The sequence below is a fragment of the Doryrhamphus excisus genome, linkage group LG19 (assembly GCF_037039965.1).
Source record: "Doryrhamphus excisus strain RoL-2023G ecotype Guam linkage group LG19, RoL_Dexc_Guam_v1.1, whole genome shotgun sequence".
NCBI classification, from domain to species: domain Eukaryota; kingdom Metazoa; phylum Chordata; class Actinopteri; order Syngnathiformes; family Syngnathidae; genus Doryrhamphus; species Doryrhamphus excisus.
Genome location: NC_136375.1, coordinates 16,657,248 through 16,680,699, shown reverse-complemented (window position 1 = coordinate 16,680,699; position 23,452 = coordinate 16,657,248). Strand labels below are relative to the sequence as shown.

Below are 23,452 nucleotides of genomic sequence, written 5' to 3'. Positions count from 1 at the left end.
TCAATGAATGAATGAACTATAAAAAGTGTTTTGGGTTAACATTTTTGAGCGTCATCTGCTGATGACATCATAGACGTACCTTGTTCGCTAGCTAATTGGATGCTAAGGAAAGTATTCTGATGAAAAAAAAATGGAGAATGCACACGAATTTGAATTGTTAACCGAAAAAAATGCTAACCAAGGCGGACGCTAACTGAGGTTCTACTATATTTATCCATTCATTATGCCACCTGTAGTTATTTAATTAATATATATTATCATACCTGTGATTGGCTGGCCACCAGTCCAGGGTGTACCCCGCCCTCGCCCCAAGACAGCTGGGATAGGCTCCAGCACCCCCCACGACCCTCTGAGGAAAAGTGGTAGAAAATGAATGAACGAATGAATTTTTGAGCGTCACCCACTGATGACATCATAGACGTACCTTGTTTGCTAGCTAATTGGATGCTAAGGAAAGTATTCTGATGAAAAAAACTTACATTTTTTTACGTTAACCGAAAAACATGCTAACCAAGGCGGACGCTAACTGAGGTTCCACTGTATTTATCCATTCATTACACAATGTTTATGCCACCTGTAGTTATTTAATTAAGATATATTATCATACCTGTGATTGGCTGGCCACCAGTCCAGGGTGTACCCCGCCCTCGCCCCAAGACAGCTGGGATAGGATTAACGCAGCGTGTTGAGCTACTTTTGAAGTCATTTATTGACCATCTGAATAAAGTTCCTCATGTTTGTCCGTCACTTCTCTCAGCAGCTATTCCTCTGATCGACTGTCCTCAGGGTTACAAGAGAGTCAACAGCACTCATTGCCAAGGTAACACCATTGTATCCATCGAGTACCTACTATCTACTTCTATCTACTTCTATCTACTTCTATCTACTTCTATCTACTTCTATCTACTTCTCACTTACTCAGTCTTTCAACTAACAGTCCAAACAACTTTACACCGAAAGCGTCCAATTTCATCCTCGTTTATGCCGCGACCCGGCCAGCGTTTTTAAATATTAGAACCCATGTAGCCATATCATCACCTTTACATTTGTATTAGCTAATATAATTGATATAATCAGTAATCAATAACACATTCATTCATTCTTTTAATATCCCAGCTGTCTTGGGGCGAGAGGCGGGGTACACCCTGGACTGGTGGCCAGCCAATCACAGGGCACATATAGACAAACAACCATTCACACTCACATTCATACCTATGGACAATTTGGAGTCGCTAATTAACCTAGCATGTTTTTGGAATGTGGGAGGAAACCGGAGTACCCGGAGAAAACCCACGCATGCACGGGGAGAACATGTAAATATAAATTACCCGTAAAAAATGCGACTTATGTTTTTTTCTACCTAATTTTGCATTTTCGGCCTTGTGCGACTTATACTCCGGAGCGACTTATAGTCCAGAAAATACGGTAAATAAACCCGCAAAAAATGCGACTTATACTCCAGTGCGACTTATGTATGTTTTTTTCTACCTAATGATGCATTTTTGGCCTTGTGCGACTTATACTCCGGAGCGACTTATAGTCCAGAAAATACGGTAAATAAACCCGCAAAAAATGCGACTTATACTCCAGTGCGACTTATGTATGTTTTTTTCTACCTAAGTATGCATTTTTGGCCTTGTGCGACTTATACTCCGGAGCGACTTATAGTCCAGAAAATATGGTAAATAAACCCGCAAAAAATGCGACTTATACTCCAGTGCGACTTATGTATGTTTTTTCTACCTAAGTATGCATTTTTGGCCTTGTGCGACTTATACTCCGGAGCGACTTATAGTCCAGAAAATACGGTAAATAAACCCGCAAAAAATGCGACTTATATTCCAGTGCGACTTATGTATGTTTTTCTATCTAATGATGCATTTTTGGCCTTGTGCGACTTATACTCCAGAGCGACTTATAGTCCAGAAAATACGGTAAATAAACCCGCAAAAAATGCGACTTATACTCCAGTGCGACTTATGTATGTTTTTTTCTACCTAATGATGCATTTTTGGCCTTGTGCGACTTATACTCCGGAGCGACTTATAGTCCAGAAAATACGGTAAATAAACCCGCAAAAAATGCGACTTATACTCCAGTGCGACTTATGTATGTTTTTTTTCTACCTAATTTAGCATTTTCGGCCTTGTGCGACTTATACTCCAGAGCGACTTATAGTCCAGAAAATACGGTAAATAAACCCGTAAAAAATACGACTTATACTCCAGTGCGACTTATGTATGTTTTTTTCTACCTAATTATGCATTTTCGGCCTTGTGCGACTTATACTCCGGAGTGACTTGTAGTCCAGAAAATACGGTAATACAAATATATATAAAAATACAATATAAAATGTTTCCCCTATTGGTAACACTTAACACCCCCCCCCCTTCAAATGACCTTGCAAGCGTTTCTTTACTCGCCTTTGAAAGTGGTACTTTGTCTGTTCCAGTGAAAACAATCCCAGCTGTCATTGGTATGCGGAGATGTTTAATTGCAGCGTTTGACTTGGACGCCACCAACTAAACTCCTCGGCATGCCTTCGCCTGAACAAGCGCTCGGCTGTTTATTCGTGTCTTTCTTCGTGTTTGTGTTCCCGTGATTCCATGTGCTTTGCCGGTGTCACCAGATGTGGTGGATGGAGGCAGTAAAATCGTCTTTTATTTGGTTGTTTCAGGGAAATGTTTACGCTTTTGGCTTTTCTTGACGATAACCGATGCAGTCGTCCCTCGCCGTGCCGTGGTTCGATTTTTGCAGCTTCACACAAAATATACTCGTATAAATTATGCTGTTATGTGGTTGAATGAAATATGCATATTGGAGAACTTTGGTGAGACATAACGTACAAGTCTTGATGGCCAAAACAATAGGCTTTTATTGCAGGAGTCGTAATTAAACCTAAAGAAAAATATGCACTAATGGAGGAAAATGATGTCAATAAAGAAACATCCTTTGTCCTCAGCCATTCTCCTTTTGTCTCTGGACAAAGTCCGAGTACATGTGCAAGTAATGGCTAGTCTCCCTTTGGGTTATGTCGACAACCTCTTCTGTCGACATAAGTCGGTCCAGATGGAGGGGCGTCGACATTCACACTGTACTATGTTTGCTTTGGTGACAGGGACTTTCTTTATTCCTTCACTTTGTCATGTGTTCCTTCCCCTTGTGTGTCTCCTACACCCTGGTGCACCACTTCCATCGCATCCAATCTGGTCTTTGTCCTCCTCCTCCTCCTCCTCCTCCTCCTCCTCCTCCTCAGCCAACATATCTGCCGTTGAAGAGGACAAGGGCGCTTGCTTCCGTTTGGTGAGCTCTGGGAGGCAATGTTTACACCCGGTGTCTGCCCAGCTGAGCAAACAGCTCTGCTGCTGCAGCGTGGGCAAAGCCTGGGGACCCCATTGTGCCAAATGTCCCCCTCCAGGAACAGGTAAGCCCCCGCTGGGTGAGACCTTCGCCATGTCTCTCTGTCTCGCTCCTGTCCCTTATTCAACAACTGAACAATTTGGCACTTGAATTTGGTCTTGCTGGATGCACGGTGGACGAGTGGTTAGTGTGCAGACCTCACAGCTTGGAGACCGGGGTTCAATCCCATCCTCGGGCATCTCATCTCCCACGTTCCAAAAACATGCTAGGTTAATTAGCCACTCCAAATTGTCCATAGGTATGAATGTGAGTGTGAATGGTTGTTTGTCTATATGTGCCCTGGGATTGGCTGGCCACCAGTCCAGGGTGTACAAGACAGCTGGGATAGGCTCCAGCACCCCCTGCAATAGAAGCGGTAGAAAATGAATGAATGAATGAATGAATGAATGAATGAATGATTATTAGTACTACTACTAGTAGTAGTAAGCTAGAATTAGCTTGCCTAAATTTGCTTAAAAATTTGTCAGATATTTTTTTGTAAAAAAAATAAAAATAAATGAAAAAAAAATCAATAAAAAATATCAAATTATTTAGGGGGGCATAAGAAAATTTTAAAATAGGCCTAATAACGCCACTGGCTCTTGGAAGTAAAAAAAAAAACATGCTAGGTTAATTAGCCACTCCAAATTGTCCATAGGTAAGGACAAGCAGAGATTTTTTTGTAAAAAAAAAAAAAAAAAATCAATGAAAAAAAATGAATAAAAAATATCTAATTATTTTGGGGGGGCATAAGAAAATTTTAAAATAGGCCTAATGACGCCACTGGCCCTTAGAAGTAAAAAAAAACAAAACATGCTAGGTTAATTAGCCACTCCAAATTGTCCATAGGTATGAATGTGAGTGTGAATGGTTGTTTGTCTATATGTGCCCTGGGATTGGCTGGCCACCAGTCCAGGGTGTACCCCGCCTCTCGCCCCAAGACAGCTGGGATAGGCTCCAGCACCCCCTGCGATAGAAGCGGTAGAAAATGAATGAATGATTATTAGTACTACTACTAGTAGTAGTAAGCTAGAATTGGCTTAAAAATTTGTCAGATATTTTTTTTGTAAAAAAAATAAATGAAAAAAAAAATCAATAAAAAATATCAAATTATTTAGGGGGGCATAAGAAAATTTTAAAATAGGCCTAATGACGCCACTGGCTCTTGGAAGTAAAAAAAAACATGCTAGGTTAATTAGCCACTCCAAATTGTCCATAGGTATGAATGTGAGTGTGAATGGTTGTTTGTCTATATGTGCCCTGGGATTGGCTGGCCACCAGTCCAGGGTGTACCCCGCCTCTCACCCCAAGACAGCTGGGATAGGCTCCAGCACCCCCGCGACCCTCGTGAGGAAAAGACACAGCAAAGTGATGCTCGTGTTTGATTGACAGCTTGCCACAATTATTAATCCAGTCTCATTCTTCAGCTTTCATTCTACGGTTTTTCTACGGCTTTCATTTTCTACGACCCTTCCTTGTGTTGGTGTACTGACACAGTAAGCTTGTTTGTTGTGTTTTTTTTCTATTCTAGCCATGTTCAAAGAGATCTGTCCCGGTGGAATGGGCTACACTGTTCTTCCAAATCCGGCACCCAATAATAAGCCAGAGACCGTGAACCAGATGCCCGTCGATCCTTTGACCCCACACCCGTCACCGACACTGGAAAAACCAGTGGTGGTTCTGGGGAAGCCGGAAGAGATTATACCAGGTGAGTCCAGAGTGTAGACAGCTGGGATAGGCTCCAGTGGTCATTTTTATGCTTGAAAATAGAAAAATGAAACATGCATTTTATGTACTAATAATCACCACATAGAGTTAGTAATAGTACATTTTGGACCTGGCTTCCTCTGCACAATGCATTATTTCGAGTCAAGTATGTGGGATTGCTCGTTGATGAATCATGTCTTGGAGCCATGTAGGAAAAAGTGAGCGACTCAAGTCAGGAACAGGAGAACCACTGAGAGAAGTCAAACTCATTCATGCAAACCTGCTTCACCCAAACTCCGGCAATCAAAGGACTTTTGTCAAATGCTGGAGTTTTGGCTGAAAAACATTGTGGTTTGTTTGACGCTAATTCCTCAAAGACCTGGTAAGAGTCTGGTACAGTTAGACTGTATTGGCACCAATCACCAATAATTCATAACAAAAGTATTCCTAAACCTGACTGACAGTGTCAATCAAAACTGAAGAACTGTTTATGTTCCATAAACACTGGACACCTTTTGTGTTTATGTTTATTTTTAGTGTAGCTGAATAAGCATTGTGTTAGCATATCTTACACCTATTCAGCCTGTTCTCTATTCTTTTATTGTTGTTACAACTTGCCTTCCAAGATGGCGGAATGTCTGTTTTGGTCAAGTAGTTTGGAAAATTAATTACCCGCAAAAAATACCACTTATACTCCAGTGCGACTTATGTATGTTTTATTCTACCTAATTATGCATTTTTGGCCTTGTGCGACTTATACTCCAGTGCGACTTATGTATGTTTTTTTCTACCTAATGATGCATTTTTGGCCTTGTGCGACTTATACTCCAGTGCAACTTATGTATGTTTTTTTCTACGTAACTATGCATTTTTGGCCTTATGCCTTATACTCCGGAGCGACTTATGTATGTTTTTTTTTCTACGTAATGATGCATTTTTGGCCTTGTGCGACTTATACTCCGGAGCGACTTATAGTCCAGAAAATACGGTAAATAAACCCGCAAAAAATGGGACTTATACTCCAGTGTGACTTATGTATGTTTTTTCTACCTAATTATGCATTTTTGGCCTTGTGCGACTTATACTCCAGTGCGACTTATGTATGTTTTTTTCTACGTAACTATGCATTTTTGGCCTTATGCCTTATACTCCGGAGCGACTTATGTATGTTTTTTTTTCTACGTAATGATGCATTTTTGGCCTTGTGCGACTTATACTCCGGAGCGACTTATAGTCCAGAAAATACGGTAAATAAACCCGCAAAAAATGGGACTTATACTCCAGTGTGACTTATGTATGTTTTTTCTACCTAATTATGCATTTTTGGCCTTGTGCGACTTATACTCCAGTGCGACTTATGTATGTTTTTTTTCTACGTAATGATGCATTTTTGGCCTTGTGCGACTTATACTCCGGAGTGACTTATAGTCCAGAAAATACGGTCAATAAACCTGCAAAAAATGGGACTTATACTCCAGTGCGACTTATGTATGTTTTTTTCTACCTAATTATGCATTTTTGGCCTTGTGCGACTTATACTCCAGTGCAACTTATGTATGTTTTTTCTACCTAATTATGCATTTTTGGCCTTGTGCGACTTATACTCCGGAGCGACTTATAGTCCAGAAAATACGGTAAATAAACCCGCAAAAAATGGGACTTATACTCCAGTGCGACTTATGTATGTTTTTTTTTCTACGTAATGATGCATTTTTGGCCTTGTGCGACTTATACTCCGGAGCGACTTATAGTCCAGAAAATACGGTAAATAAACCCGCAAAAAATGGGACTTATACTCCAGTGTGACTTATGTATGTTTTTTCTACCTAATTATGCATTTTTGGCCTTGTGCGACTTATACTCCAGTGCGACTTATGTATGTTTTTTTTCTACGTAATGATGCATTTTTGGCCTTGTGCGACTTATACTCCGGAGTGACTTATAGTCCAGAAAATACGGTCAATAAACCTGCAAAAAATGGGACTTATACTCCAGTGCGACTTATGTATGTTTTTTTCTACCTAATTATGCATTTTTGGCCTTGTGCGACTTATACTCCAGTGCAACTTATGTATGTTTTTTCTACCTAATTATGCATTTTTGGCCTTGTGCGACTTATACTCCGGAGCGACTTATAGTCCAGAAAATACGGTAAATAAACCCGCAAAAAATGGGACTTATACTCCAGTGCGACTTATGTATGTTTTTTTTTCTACGTAATTATGCATTTTTGGCCTTGTGCGACTTATACTCCGGAGCGACTTATAGTCCAGAAAATACGGTAAATAAACCCGCAAAAAATGCGACTTATACTCCAGTGCGACTTATGTATGTTTTTTTCTACGTAATGATGCATTTTTGGCCTTGTGCAACTTATACTCCGGAGCGACTTATAGTCCAGAAAATACGGTAATTATATTCCTTGTCTCTTCAATTGCCGTTGTTGAACCACAACACAATCCAGCTTTAAGCCCTAAATATGCCTCACACAGTTATTACACTCATTTGATTCATGACCGTGGTGCATTCAAGAGCCGCTGAACAATTTGCCAAATGTGTTTGTGTAACAAAAAGCATTATCAGTAAAGCGTCGATATGGTACATGTGTGCTGTACATTTGACCTGTATCGCCACGTATTCATGAATTATTTTTCCAACAATGAGAGTGAGATGTATTTTTTGCAGTACAACTTGCACTATGCCGAGTGGGATACATGTGGTTATCTGTAACTACACAGCATTGATAATATTTGTGTCTCCTGACTGCAATAGAGGTTGTGGAGCAGAGTTCCCCCCCCGTTCCAGTGGAAATGTTCCCTTCCAATGCCGGCCAGGACATTGCTCCCACCCAGGCTGCCGGTACGACCGCCACTTTTTAACTACTAATTGTTGTTATTGTCTGCTTTGCTCTTGCGTGTCGATGAAGTACCAAGACTCCTAATGGGATTTGGACTCAGTCCTTTGCATTTACCGAGTCTTCAGCTTCTACAAATCTTTTTTTGGAACACCCAAATAGGACTGAAGTCATATTTTATGAGTCTAAGCTTGTTATTTGGACTTATTGAGTAATCGGCTAATGGTTTAGTCCCAACATGTCAGAAACACGACAAAAATGTCCAAAGTCAAATTAATGTGTGTTTTGCCTAAAATGCCTGCACGGTGTTCGAGTGGTTAGTGTACAGACCTCACAGCTAGGAGACCAGGGTTCAATTCCACCCTCGGCCATCTCTGTGTGGAGTTTGCATGTTCTCCCCGTGCATGCGTGGCTTTTCTCCGGGTACTCCGGTTTCCTCCCACATTCCAAAAACATGCTAGGTTAATTAGCCACTCCAAATTGTCCATAGGTATGAATGTGAGTGTGAATGGTTGTTTGTCTATATGTGCCCTGGGATTGGCTGGCCACCAGTCCAGGGTGTACCCCGCCTCTCGCCCATAGACAGCTGGGATAGGCTCCAGCACCTCCGCGACCCTCGTGAGGATAAGCGCTAGAAAATAAATTAATAATTATTAGTACTACTACTAGTAGTAGTAGTAGTAGGCTAGTATTAGCCTGCTTATTGTCTTGCTTATTAGCCTGATTTTGCCCTATTATATACAATTTGTCAAAGATTTTTTTTTGTAAAAAAAAAAAAAAAATTAAAAAGTAAATGAAAAAAGTAAATGAAAAAAAATCAATAAAAAATATCAAATTATTTAGGGGGGCTTAAGAACATTTTAAAATAGGTCTAATGACGCCACTGGCTCTTAGAAGTAAAAAAAACAAACATGCTAGGTTAATTAGCCACTCCAAATTGTCCATAGGTATGAATGTGAGTGTGAATGGTTGTTTGTCTATATGTGCCCTGGGATTGGCTGGCCACCAGTCCAGGGTTTACCCCGCCTCTCGCCCTAAGACAGCTGGGATAGGCTCCAGCACCCCCGCGACCCTCGTGAGGATAAGCGTAAGAAAATGAATGAATGAATGAATGAATGAATGAATGCCTCCGGAGCGACTTATAGTCCAGAAAATACATTATTATATTCCTTGTCTCTTCAATTGCCATTGTTGAACCACAACACAATCCAGCTTTAAGCCCTAAATATGCCTCACACAGTTATTACACCCATGATAACTTCAATGATAACTCATGAAAATATTCACCTTTGAAAGGCTGAAATGATTTTGAAATGATTTTTAATTGAATGAATTAATTCGGATTATTTGTGGTAATTAACTGCATTCTCTGTCGCTTCCGAAGCAGAGGTGGATGAATGCCAGATCAACCCGTACATTTGTGGTCAGGGGGTTTGTTACAACACAGCTGAAGGCTACACCTGCCACTGCCATGACGGATACCGCTTGAGCGATGACCTCACTTCCTGTGTCGGTCAGTATATAAGAAGCCATGAAGTACCGCAAGATCATTTCTGTGTACTACTAACCAGATGTTTCCATTGTTCAGATGTAGACGACTGTTTGGAGAGTCCGTCCTTGTGCTCCGGCGGTCTGTGCCAAAACACGGAGGGTAGTTTCCTCTGTGTGTGTCCACAAGGATTCCTGGCTGATGAAGAGGGAACCACTTGTGTGGGTCTGTATGAGTATTTAGTGTTTGATGGCACACACTTCCTGTCTATGTACAGTAATCCCTCCTTTATTGTGAGGTTCCAGGAAGTGACGTAAAGGGTTCCATGTTGAGTTTTAGTTTGGATGATAAGGCTGCGTTGTTATTATTATTATTGTTTTTAAGTCTATTCTTGGCTGCACGGTGGACGAGTGGTTCACTTTAGTGGATTTTGACTTTGAGAATCAAGGGAATTAAAAATTGGCGGAAACTTGGATGGGACCAGAGACCACACGGTTACTAAAATCTGCGTGCCCTCGTTAGTCCGTGCCGCGATATAAACATGAGGTCGTTGTTATGTTTCATTATGCTAGCATTATGTGCTTTCTTGCCAGTTCATCACAAAATTCCCCCGACCACAAACCTAAACAGATTTATGTCTGTAGGAGCAAACTCAGCAAACCTCTCCAAAACGCAATAACACCTTCCCGCTTCCGTCGTGGTTTATGAGAGTTAGGACTTTTTCAGGGTTCCTGGTGGTCTTCTGAACCGATTCAACTCATTGATTCAGAAAACGATGAGCCAATTCAAGAAACAATACAAGCAGTTGATGTTTGCTAAATCCAAGGATGAAGAGTCTTGAACCAGTCATGATGTGCTATATATATCACTATATTGACACGCACTATGGTACCCATTATGGCATTGGATGCTCATATCACCCAGTACTTCGCTATGGGACAAAAATAAACCAAAAAATAAATAAATAAATAAACCATAACTATATTAGGTTATATCACTTCGGTATGTGACAAAAAATATAAATTTAAATTTAAAAATAAATAACAAAACTTAAATTATATTAGGAAAGCAGGAAGTGAACAAATGTAAGAGTTAGTGATTGTAAAAGTACCAGATGGCGGGGTAGGATTTAATAAGCTTTGCTTCTTCCTACTCCTTTTGGACATGTGGAACTGGGAACTGATTATGGGATGCATTCAATTGGAATCTGATAAAAATTAAAATTAAGCGGTCGAAAATGAATTAAAATTAAAATTAAAATTAAAATTAAAATTAAAATTAAAATTAAAATTAAAATTAAAATTAAAATTAAAATTGCCAGCCAATCACAGGACACATATAGACAAACAACCATTCACACTCACATTCATACCTATGGACAATTTGGAGTCGCTAATTAACCTAGCATGTTTTTTGTTTTTTTTGCCGAGGGTGGGATTGAACTCGGGTGAGGTCTGCACGCTAACCACTCGACCGCCGTGCAGCCCGCATCACAAACATGTTTGTTATTTTGTTATTAGAATATTATTTCTTAATATTCCAATTGAATACAATGTTAAAAATGGACATTTTTGCCTCATTTGTTCATAAACTCTAGAGACTGTACATATAATAGAAAGTGTGTGTGATGATGTTTATGAGACAAATACTGCCTTTATTTCCCCAGATGTTGATGAATGTGCAAACAGGACAGTGTGTCTGTCGGGTATCTGCGTGAACACAGCCGGCGGTTACAACTGCGGCTCCTGCGATCCTGGCTTCTTGGCACAGGGGGGCCAGTGTGTAGGTAGGTTCTAAGGCGGCATTATGCTAACTCACAGGTCCTACGGGGTGGGACTCTTGAAATGGTATTCATGTTTGTTGTTGTGATTCTTACAGATCTAGACGAGTGCCAGGATCATCGTGTCTGCACGAGGGGACACTGCGTCAACACTCAAGGTTCCTTTATCTGTCAATGTGGTCCAGGTTTCAGACTGTCCCTGAATGGAGACCAGTGCGATGGTACGGTATATACTCTAGAGCTCATTTCATCAATAAGCACATGTTACTAGTGTTAGGAATGGAATATTTTCCACTGGGTACTGCAACATGTACCGTATTTTCTGGACTATAAATCGCACTTTTTTTCATAGGTTGGCTCTTCCTGCGACTTATACTCCAGAGCGACTTATGTTTATGTTTATTTTTAGTGTAGCTGAATAAGCATTGTGTTAGCATATCTTACACCTATTCAGCCTGTTCTCTATTCTTTTATTATTGTTACAACTTGCCTTCCAAGATGGCGGAATGTCTGTTTTGGTCAAGTAGTTTGGAAAATAAATTACCCGCAAAAAATGCCACTTATACTCCAGTGCGACTTATGTATGTTTTTTTCTACCTAATTAGGCATTTTTGGCCTTGTGCGACTTATACTCCAGAGCGACTTATAGTCCAGAAAATACGGTAAATAAACACGCAAAAAATGCGACTTATACTCCAGTGCGACTTATGTATGTTTTTTCTACCTAAGTATGCATTTTTGGCCTTGTGCGACTTATACTCCAGACTGACTTATAGTCCAGAAAATACGGTAAATAAACCCGCAAAAAATGCGACTTATACTCCAGTGCGACTTATGTATGTTTTTTCTACCTAATAATGCATTTTTGGCCTTGTGCGACTTATACTCCAGAGCGACTTATATTCCAGAAAATACAGAAAATAAACCCGCAAAAAATGCGACTTATACTCCAGTGCGACTTATGTTGTTTTTTTCTACCTAATTATGCATTTTTGGCCTTGTGCGACTTATACTCCAGAGCGACTTATAGTCCAGAAAATACGGTAAATAAACCCGCAAAAAATGCGACTTAAACTCCAGTGCGACTTATGTACTTTTTTTTTCTACCTAATTATGCATTTTTGGCCTTGTGCGACTTATACTCCGGAGTGACTTATAGTCCAGAAAATACGGAAAATAAACCCGCAAAAAATGCGACTTATACTCCAGTGCGACTTATGTTGTTTTTTTCTACCTAATTTTGCATTTTTGGCCTTGTGCGACTTATACTCCAGAGCGACTTATAGTCCAGAAAATACGGTAAATAAACCCGCAAAAAATGCGACTTATACTCCAGTGCGACTTATGTACTTTTTTTTTCTACCTAATTATGCATTTTTGGCCTTGTGCAACTTATACTCCGGAGCGACTTATAGTCCAGAAAATACAGAAAATAAACCCGCAAAAAATGCCACTTATACTCCAGTGCGACTTATGTTGTTTTTTTCTACCTAATTATGCATTTTTGGCCTTGTGCGACTTATACTCCAGAGCGACTTATAGTCCAGAAAATACGGTAAATAAACCCGCAAAAAATGCGACTTATACTCCAGTGCGACTTATGTATGTTTTTTTCTACCTAATTATGCATTTTTGGCCTTGTGCGACTTATACGCCGGAGCGACTTATAGTCCAGAAAATACGGAAAATAAACCCGCAAAAAATGCCACTTATACTCCAGTGCGACTTATGTTTTTTTTTCTACCTAATGATGCATTTTTGGCCTTGTGCGACTTATACGCCGGAGCGACTTATAGTCCAGAAAATACGGTAAATAAACACGCAAAAAATGCGACTTATACTCCAGTGTGACTTGTGTTTTTTTTCTACCTAATGATGCATTTTTGGCCTTGTGCGACTTATAGTCCAGAAAATACGGTATGTGCTTTTTTTTCGATTGCGACGCGGATTAGAAAAGCATCATGTATCTTTTACGGGAATGGTCCGATACTGACTGGTGGCACGTGGATGAAGGTGAGAGAGTGACGACGTGTGCTTGTTGCAGATGTGGACGAGTGTTTGGAGGAAGCCGAGCCCTGCCAGCCTGTCGGGGAGTGTCGTAACAACATGGGTTCCTACATTTGCATCTGCCCGCACGGCTACAGACGCATGGACGGCCCCGCCTGCACAGGTTGTGAAGTGAAGGAATCTCTCACCGTGTGTTTACTTCACCCTCACCCTCTCAATGGAAGTTCTGTTTCCGTGCTTTCAGATGTTGACGAGTGTGTGGATGAGCCTGACCTCTGCTCCCCTCATGGCGAATGCGTGAACACGGAGGGATCCTATCTGTGTGTGTGTGGGAGTGGATTCACTGCTAATCTGGACACGCCCTCCTGTGAAGGTGAGATGGGCCAAAACCACTCGACCACCGTGCAGCCCTGCATCGGCTCTCAATAAATGAAATGGATGTGTGAAGTAAGACGTGTTCTCTCGCTTTGAATCAACAGATATCGATGAATGCGGACTCAATGAGACGTTATGCAGTCCTCACGGTTTCTGCGAGAACAGACTGGGTTCGTTTAGATGCCTCTGTGATCAAGGCTACCAGGAAACGCCAGATGAGCAAGGCTGTACGGGTAAGTGGTGCAGGTTAATAAACACTCCTGGTCCAAATGTTAGATCACTTCCATTTTGCACTGTTGGATCTTAACGAGGTTCTAAGTAGCGCTTCAAAATTGGTTGAAGTGAAATAGACAGCTGATAAAAAGTTGTAAGATCATAGCTACATTTGTTCACTTCCTGCTTTCCTAATATAATTTTTATTTTTATTTTTATTTTTATTTTTATTTTTATTTTTATTTTTATTTTTATTTTTATTTTTATTTTTATACCGCTTTTCCTGACAAGGGTCACGGGGGGTGCTGGAGCCTATCCCAGCTGTCTTGGGGCGAGAGGCGGGGTACACCCTGGACTGGTGGCCAGCCAATCACAGGGCACATATAGACAAACAACCATTCACACTCACATTCATACCTATGGACAATTTGGAGTGGCTAATTAACCTAGCATGTTTTTATTTTTCTTAATTTCTAAGAGCCAGTGGCGTCATTAGGCCTATTTTAAAATGTTCTTAAGCGACCCTAAATAATTTTATTTTTTATTGATTTATTTTTCATTGATTTAAAAAATTTATTTTTATTTTTATTTTTATTTTTATTTTTATTTTTATTTTTATTTTTATTTTTATTTTTATTTTTATTTTTATTTTTATTTTTATTTTTATTTTTATTTTTATTTTTATTTTTATTTTTATTTTTATTTTTATTTTTATTTTTATTTTTATTTTTATTTTTATTTTTATTTTTATTTTTATTTTTATTTTTATTTTTATTTTTATTTTTATTTTCATTTTCAAAGGGAACACGCAGCTCCAATGACTGTTATCCAAGTGGTGATGTACTTAACGCCATAATGGCCACAGTGCTCTAATTCCATGCAGTCTGCGTTTTAAACACACACACACACACACACATCACATCTGTCATCTGGCAGCCTCGCTCGGTTATCCCGACATTCATCCCAGCCGTCCGCCTCGTCCGTGCCAAGCCGTCACTGCAGTGCGGCGAGAACAGATGGACTCACTTACCGACAAGCACACCATCGTGCAGCGGCGGTGTACCGCTAACCATTAAAAATGTCATCTCGCTGCCTTCCTTCCTGTCCCGTTTCTGCTTTCTATTATTTCCTCTCCCGGTACTGTTTTGACCAACTGTCCATCAAATATCCTACCTTTCATTCCCACATGTTTCTTTTTACGACACATAGTTTCATATATCATCTCTTCGTACTTTTCTACAGATATCGATGAGTGCGCGTTGCTGAGTAGCGTCTGCGGGGAAGCTCAGTGCGTGAACGTCGACGGTTCCTTCCTCTGCGTGTGCCCCGTTGCTCAAGAGTACAACGTCATGGTTGCCAGATGTGAGCCCGTTCCAACAGGTGACTGGTTTCCTTCTTTTAAGTGTCTAAAACATCCGGAACAATTGGATCAAGATGGACTCGTCACATGATCCACCAATTTAGAGTCTTCAAATAAAACAGTGGGGGGGGGGGGCATAATTATTTGATCCCTTGCTGATTTCAGGACTTCAGTCCCAGATTTGTTGGTGGTTTGTTGTAACACAGTTAGACCTTAAAAAAAGGTGAAATATTTATTTTTTTTAATTTTTCCTAAGCAATGTAATACCTGTGGAGTTTCTTCTTCTCAAATGGTGAAAGTGGGATTGAGGCTGTCGCTTGGCAACTTTTAAGATTTAAGGTTAAAAGGGAGTACAGAGGGAGGGAGGGGCAGACGACGGTCACACTAAAAAGATGGTTTGCTGATAATAGATTGTCCTTGAACCTAAATAAAACTAAAATCATCAAGGACACGCACCAGCAAATACAAATAGACGGTGTAGACATTGAAAGGGTGAAGGAAAATACATTTCTGGGGATCACAATAGATGAAAATATGAGCTGGAAAACCTCATATTACAAATATACAACATAAGGTGGCCAGAAATATTTCAATATTGAACAAAGCAAAATTTGTTCTCAATCAGAAATCACTCCACACTCTTTATTGCTCTCTGGTTCTACCATATCTTACTTATTGTGTGGAAATATGGGATAATAACTATAAAAGCAATCGTCACTGGCTAAATGTACTGCAAAAAAGGTCAGTAAGGATAATTCATAATGGCGCCTACAGAGAACATACTAACTCCTTATTTGTAAAATGACAAATACTTCAACTTGCTGATATAGTTCATCTTCAAACAGCTAAAATAACGCATAAGGCTAAAAATAAGCAATGAGCTAAAAATGTCATCCAATACTTCTCTACAAGAGAGGAGAAATATGATCTCAGGGAAGAAGTACATTTGAAACACTTCTATGCTAGGACTACGTTATGCTAGCCATAGCATTTCAGCGTACAGTAGCACCCATCGCAATCTTTTGTTGTCTTTCTTTGCCCGTCAGCTTCATCAGTGGAGCGCAAGGAGTGCTACTTCCATCTGAATGATGAGAACTTGTGCGAGAGTGTGCTCACCAGCCATGTCACCCTGCAAGAGTGCTGCTGCACATTGGGGGCTGGCTGGGGGGACAACTGCGAGGTTCATCCTTGTCCTGTCAATGGAACGGGTGAGTGGACACGTTACAGAAAAGGGATGTAAGGGTTTTGGACTGGAAGCGATCACACACACGATACCAGGGGTCGGCAACCTTTACCGCTAAAAGAACCATGTACAGGGTACACCCTGGACTGGTGGCCAGCCAATCCCAGGGCACATATAGACAAACAACCATTCACACTCACATTCATACCTATGGACAATTTGGAGTGGCTAATTAACCTAGCATGTTTTTGGAATGTGGGAGGAAACCGGAGTACCCGGAGAAAACCCACGCATGCACGGGGAGAACATGCAAACTCCACACAGAGATGGCCGAGGGTGGAATTGTACTCGGTTCTCCAAGCTGTGAGGTCTGCGCGCTAACCACCCGACTGCCGTGCAGCCTGTACCATGAATTCTAAATATAATTTTTTTTGCAAATTTACTTGGAAAAATGTAACAAATTACACGCAATATATAACATGAAGTGCATAAATCATGGCAGGAACCCTGTGAAACTTGTGAAAGTTATGAACAATTTGATCATGACTTGGATTATATGTTTAGCTCATGGAATAAAGAATCGGGCCGTGTATACAAACCTATGTCCAGTCTATTAAAAAAAACAGTCAAAATTAAAAATGTTTTATAATTATTTATAATAATAATTTTTTTATAATAATTTTACAAAAATCATTGTATGGTCATAGCACCTTATTCTTTGGTACATTTTTTTATTTTTTAATAATTTTAATTTTTTAAAAAAATAAAAAAACTTATAATAATTTATAATAATATTTTTTTAATAATAATTTAAAATTTTTATTTTTTAAAAAATACAAAAAAAAAACTTAAACTATATAAGGAAAGCAGGAAGTGAACAAATGTAAGAGTTAGTGATTGTAAAAGTAGAAGATGGAGGGGTAGGATTTAATAAGCTTTGCTTCTTCCTACTCCTTTTGGACATGTGGAACTGGGAACTGATTATGGGATGCACTCAATTGGAATCTGATGCATGTTCAAATGAAATGAAACCATTACCATTACCATTACCATTACCATCAGGACGTTCTCAGGGTACCTAGTAGAAAGATTTACTGTAGGTTGTACTTTCATGAATAAATGTGCAGTTCCTTCCATGTGATTTCCATCCAGCATCTCTGCCTCTTTCAGACCAGTTCAAGCAGATGTGTCCATCAGGAAAAGGATTTATCCCAAGTGGAGATTCGCTTTATGAAGTCCCGACCGCCGAAAGCTTCAAAAGTCAGTAAAACAAACTTTGAGGGATTATTAACAATGAATACACACAGAAATGAAGTACATTGTAACAAGATGTGTACAGTATGGATGTACAGTATGATGCCCGATGCTGAATTGTGCATCACGTGTTTTACAGATGCCGATGAGTGCACGCTGTTTGGTCAGGAGGTTTGCAAAGGAGGATTTTGTCAGGACACCGTGGGAGGATATGAGTGTTACTGCAAGACAGGGCAGGACTACGACCCTGTCAAACTGGAGTGTAGAGGTGTGTATCTGACTCACTATCTGTGGGAGTGGATGTACACGGTTCCACAGTGGAAGGTTACAGTAGACAATTTGGGCTTTCCAAGTGTCCAACCACTTCACTTTAGTGGATTTTGACTTTTCCTTCAAGGCACACAGAATATTGTGTTTCTATGGCTACTATGTAAACATGGAAGAAAAAATTGTACCTTTTTTTTTTTAGTAATCAGGTAAGTTTGAGGAAAGTATCAGTTCCCAACTAAAAAAAGGGAGAAAACAAAAATTTTATTTCAAGCATTGCTTTCCCTTTGACACAAATATTTTTTTTAGTTAACACGCAGGCCACACAGCTAGGAGACCTGAGTTTGATTCCACCCTCAGCCATCTCTGTGTGGAGTTTGCATGTCAATCATCAGAATATTATGTTTCTATGGTTATGTAAACATGGAAGAAAAAAAAATCTACCTTTTTTTGTAATCAGTAGAACACAGGTAAGTTTGAGGAAAGTATCAGTTCCCAACTAAAAAAGGGAGAAAACAAAAATTTTATATCAAGCATTGCTTTCCTTTGATACAAATATTTTTTTTAGTTAACATGCAGGCCACACAGCTAGGAGACCCGAGTTCGATTCCACCCTAGGCCATCTCTGTGTGGAGTTTGCATGTGCCGGGTACTCCAGTTTTCCTCCCACATTCCAAAAACATGCTAGGTTAATTAGCGACTCCAAATTGTCCATAGGTATGAATGTGAGTGTGAATGGTTGTTTGTCTATATGTGCCCTGGGATTGGCTGGCCACCAGTCCAGGGTGTACCCCGCCTTTCGGGATAGGCTCCAGCGACCCTTGTGAGGATAAGCGGTAGAAAATGAATGAATGAATGAATGAAGAAATATTTGTTTGCTTTTGTGATTCAGTCGTTTTATCAGTTTTATCGGAAAATAATCCAAGATTGTGAAATGTCTGTGCTTCTTTTCCGGTAGACATCAACGAGTGCCTTGATGAGTCGGTGTGTCTTGGAGGACAGTGTTTGAACACGGAAGGTTCCTACATTTGTTTCTGTACGCATCCCATGGTGTTGGACCCCAACAGTAACCGCTGCGTCTTTGTTCCTGAGGCGGCTGGTAAGATTCAGCTTGTGTCCTGCAACCCAGTACACCCAGTACACCCAGTCCAGGGTCTGGCCCACCTCTCACCAAAAGATCCATGATGCTGAAGCGATCCGTACGTCTGTGCATGTTTGTGTGCAGCGCAACACGAAGGAGGGCAGATTGACTTCCAAGGTATCTGCTGGCAGAAGGTGACCCGATCTATGACGTGCACCCAGCCGCTGGGTCCCAACAGGAAGACGACGTTCACTGAGTGTTGCTGTCTCTTCGGAGAGGCGTGGGGCATGGACTGTGCCTTATGCCCAACCAAAAACACCGGTACGTGCTGAGGTGGACACCAAACCTGCTGCTGGGATGGTGGGGATATGCAGGGAATCAATCGGCAAACTTTCTCCACAACCCCCAGACCTACGGACAATTTAGAGTCACCCTTTAACCTAACCTAGCATGTTTTTTTTGGATGTGGGAGGAAACCGGAATACCCGGAAAAAAGCCACGCATGCACGGGGAGAACATGCAAACTCCACACAGAAATGTCAGGGATTAGATCCCAGATCTTCCAGATATCCCAACTGTGTGGCCAACATGCTAAAAGTGGAACTTTTAACAGTAATATCTGCATGCGCTCTCCTAGGCAGTGATGAGAATAACAAATAACGTTACTAACGCCGTTACTTTTTCAGTAACGGGTAATCTAACTAATGACTTTTACTGTCAGCATAACGGCGTTACAATTTTCAACACCCCATTACTGCACGTTACTGAAGCCGTCTAAAAATACATAACCGAATTCATAACTAATCTGCAACACAGTCAGAGTGTGAGAGAGTTGCAGTGACAAGGGAGAGGGCGGGATAACCACATAAGCAATGAGGATTGGCTCATGTTTTAGTAAAATTGCGTCTTCAACCAATCGGAGAACTTGGGTGGGCGGGCGTTTAGAGCACATAAGCAATGAGAATTGGCTAAAGTTTAGTAAGATTGCTTTTTCAGCCAATCAGAGAACATGGGTGGGCGGGTGTTTAGAGCACATAAGCAATGAGGATTGGCTGAAGTTTAGTAAGATTGCGTTTTCAGCCAATCAGAGAACTTAAGTGGGCAGGTGTTTAGAGCACATAATCGACGAGGGTTGGCTAAGGTTTAGTAAGATTGAGTTTTCAGCCAATCAGAGAACCTAAGCGGGTGTTTAGAGCACATAAGCAATGAAGATTGACTAAAGTTTAGTAAGCTTGCGTCTTCAGCCGAACTTGGGTGGGCGGGTGTTTACAGCACATAAGCAATGAAGATTGGCTAAGGTTTTAGTAAAATTGCGTCTTCAGCCAATCAGAGAACTTAAGTGGGCGGGTGTTTCGAGCGCATAAGCTACGAGGATTGGCTCAGGTTTAGTATAATTGCGTTTTCAGCCAATCAGAGAACTTGGGTGGGCGGGTGTTTAGCGGAAGTCTAAACAGCGTTAGCCAAATGGAAGTACAGACACTACTTTAACCTCGTTGATGTCAAAGGTAAAATGTACATTATGTCCCCGAAAAAAAAACTTTATCCACTTTGTCTTGTGTGAGCAACTCAAACCCACAGAAACACCTGTACACTGCAAATAATGCAAACCTCTGTAATTGTACCGTCTTTGGTGGGGGGGGGGGTAGTTACTGTTAACTAGTAACTAGTTACTTTTGTATTGGAGTAACTCGGTTAGTAACACAGTTACTTTTTTTGAGAAGTAAGTAGTAACTAACTAATTCCAACACTGTTTGTAGGTGATTATGCCACCATGTGTAACCTTCCTATGGCTGGTGGACTGCATCCTTACGGCCGTGATGCTCTTGTTGCTGCTCCGGTTCACGAATACGAAGTGAGCCCAGACTACTCACCATCGCCTGATCAGCAGCCATTTTACGATCACGAGGAGTGTAAGTACTTTTTTTTTACCTGGCTTATTGGAACGAACATAACGGTCATGAAGAAACAGGTCTTGGTCAGAGGTTAGCAACAAAGCCGCTAAAGCAACACTGGATGAGACTTCCACTAAGTGAAGTCATGCTGATAGAATGTGAATAAAAGTGGTTTTGCTGCCATCTTGTGTGAGAAAGCTGTAGTGCGCTACTTCACATTCCAGCCCTGGAACTCATCCTCATAAGACACCGTATCGATTCCCTTGGTGATACCATTAACAGTGGTTAGTCACATCCATCCTATATTTTCATTATCCTCATATGTATATCTTAAATTGCTTATTTTCTACAATATGTACCACATTGGGTAATAGGAGCGGAAATTAAATCATAGGGGTGTTATTTCATGTCTTGAGGGCTCTAATAATGTTAAAGTCTGTGTTTAGATGATGATGAACAAGGGATGACTTACATACCGACAGTGCAGTATAAACAGTTTATATATACTGTATATATATATTCACCATTTTGTGCTGTCATTTTCCCTAATTATTATTTGTTGCGGGTACCGACATTGTTTTGGGCAAAATGGAGAATTTTCATGCTGTCATCGTTGATGCCGCAGATCCGTACCAGCCTTTTGAGGGTTTGCGTGCGGAGGAGTGCGGGATACTGAACGGCTGTGAGAACGGCCGCTGTGTTCGAGTCCAGGAGGGTTACACCTGTGAGTGCTTTGACGGGTACACGCTGGACCTGTCCCGCATGGCCTGCATCGGTAAGAGAACATGACATCACATGACAGTGGAACCTGGTCGATTAGGTCGATTAACATTTGACAATGTGTGATTGACAGCGATCGCATGCATGAACTGTTTATTTATGATTTGGAAACATTTTAAAATAGGCCTTGGGACGCCACTGGCTCTTAGAAGTAAAAAAAAAAAACATGCTAGGTTAATTAGCCACTCCAAATTGTCCATAGGTATGAATGTGAGTGTGAATGGTTGTTTGTCTATATGTGCCCTGTGATTGGCTGGCCATGTCCACGCCAGTCAGACACCGAAGCATGTCTCTTTTTATTTTTTTCCCAGATGTCAATGAGTGTTCCGAACTCAACAAGCGCATGTCGCTGTGTAAAAATGCAAAGTGCGTCAACACGGTGGGTTCCTACCGATGCGAGTGCCTTCCGGGCTTCGCTGCCTCGGAAAAAGCCAACTACTGCGTGGAGACGGCGGCACGCCAAAGATCAACACACACACAGTGAGTGTGGACGGACTGGAGTGGAGTGGAGTGGAGTGGAGTGGGCGACCAGAGACTCTGAAAGCAGACGGCCAAGCTCCTGACTTCTTATTTAATGACATATGTAAGATCTTATGGGTATTTTTGACTCAACTAAAATGTATTCTATTTAGTGGTGGCCAATTACAAACATTACATGATTTTTTTGTGCGATCCGTCGCGATTAATCACATTGCTATGTAATTATTCTCATTTATATTTGGAACAAGAAGCTTCCAACAAAGAAGGTGCTTTTTCACAGCAGTATTTTCGTCAGTAAGGGTGTCACGATGTCGCCATTCACAAGTTCTTGCGAGATTAAAGCGTTAAAAAAAATTAATCTCATGGGCACAAGGCTTGGGACAATTATAAATTAATCACACAATAAATAAAAATTGGCTAATTTTGCCGGATTTGGTATATTGCCATGTGCATGCGTGTCTGTTTTCCTCATGCCCCGCCCTCCAAACAGGCAGGAAGAGGGTTCATTCTGTGCATTGCTTTCAGTATTCCTTCAAAGTAAAGTTCAAATAGACTTGAGTGTCTCGTGACCCCCTTACTCTTTAGAGATTCTGATACTTCATAAATGTAATCAAAGCAAACAAAAAAACAAAGCTGTGTGACACTGCCAGATATGGGGGGGGGGGGGGGGGGGGCAATACTGCAAGTGTCCTGGGCCAGTACAGTCGTCCCTTGTCACGAATTTCCCGGCTTCACTCTTATCACAGTTTTACTAATAGATCACGCTGTTTCATGGTTGAATATCACCTGTTATTATTCAGAAAATATGCATATTTAAGCATATTTTATGGTTTTTTTTTGCTGGTCTCAAGTCTCAACAAAGACTTGCAGTCCTGACAAGACAGGTCGAGTCAAGTCCAAAGTCACAGACAACATCTTGTGAGATTAAAACGTGACTTTCTTGTGCAGAAAAAATGTCCCGGAGGCACTAGTCATGGGACAATAATAATTCATGAATGAGTTAATCACACAATACATTGAGTTAATCACTCAATATTTGCTCTGTTTTCCTCATCCAAAACAGGCAGGAAGAGGGTTGAATTGCTGTCAGCACCTTGGAGAGGCCCATCTGTTGTTGGCATATGCATATTTGGCATACATTATATTTTGGCATACATACTGGTGGCCAGCCAATCCCAGGGCACATATAGACAAACAACCATTCACACTCACATTCATACCTATGGACAATTTGGAGTGGCTAATTAACCTAGCATGTTTTTGGAATGTGGGGGGAAACCGGAGTACCCGGAGAAAACCCACGCATGCACGGGGAGAACTCCGAACAGAGA

General features: G+C 40.8%; 2 protein-coding genes across 7 annotated transcripts in view; one reads left to right on the top strand and one right to left on the bottom strand.

Moving 5' to 3' along the window:
• The window catches only part of exo1 (exonuclease 1), a 136,390-nt gene extending 125,284 nt beyond the window's left edge, over positions 1–11,106 (bottom strand). The window contains exon 1 of the mRNA XM_078799047.1: positions 11,102–11,106. The gene's annotated coding sequence lies outside the window, so the exon portion shown is untranslated. The remainder of the gene's footprint in view (positions 1–11,101) is intronic.
• Positions 1–23,395, top strand: part of ltbp1 (latent transforming growth factor beta binding protein 1) — a 37,894-nt gene extending 14,499 nt beyond the window's left edge. The window contains exons 9-28 of one of the 6 annotated variants that reach the window (XM_078799041.1): positions 761–820; positions 3,257–3,424; positions 4,931–5,107; positions 7,879–7,965; positions 9,348–9,473; positions 9,549–9,674; positions 11,116–11,235; positions 11,328–11,450; positions 13,274–13,399; positions 13,481–13,609; positions 13,716–13,844; positions 15,067–15,204; positions 16,231–16,392; positions 17,538–17,627; positions 17,761–17,889; positions 18,847–18,987; positions 19,114–19,290; positions 20,727–20,879; positions 21,487–21,636; positions 21,953–23,395. In XM_078799041.1, the coding sequence (XP_078655167.1) occupies positions 761–820; positions 3,257–3,424; positions 4,931–5,107; positions 7,879–7,965; positions 9,348–9,473; positions 9,549–9,674; positions 11,116–11,235; positions 11,328–11,450; positions 13,274–13,399; positions 13,481–13,609; positions 13,716–13,844; positions 15,067–15,204; positions 16,231–16,392; positions 17,538–17,627; positions 17,761–17,889; positions 18,847–18,987; positions 19,114–19,290; positions 20,727–20,879; positions 21,487–21,636; positions 21,953–22,125 (2,684 nt within the window). In that variant the 3' untranslated portion in view covers positions 22,126–23,395. Of the gene's footprint in view, positions 1–757; positions 821–3,256; positions 3,425–4,930; positions 5,108–7,878; positions 7,966–9,347; positions 9,474–9,548; positions 9,675–11,115; positions 11,236–11,327; positions 11,451–13,273; positions 13,400–13,480; positions 13,610–13,715; positions 13,845–15,066; positions 15,205–16,230; positions 16,393–17,537; positions 17,628–17,760; positions 17,890–18,846; positions 18,988–19,113; positions 19,291–20,726; positions 20,880–21,486; positions 21,637–21,952 lie in introns of all 6 variants that reach the window. The other 5 variants (XM_078799040.1, XM_078799042.1, XM_078799045.1 and 2 more) reach the window with 5 other exon arrangements.
• Positions 23,396–23,452: the final 57 nt, after the last annotated feature.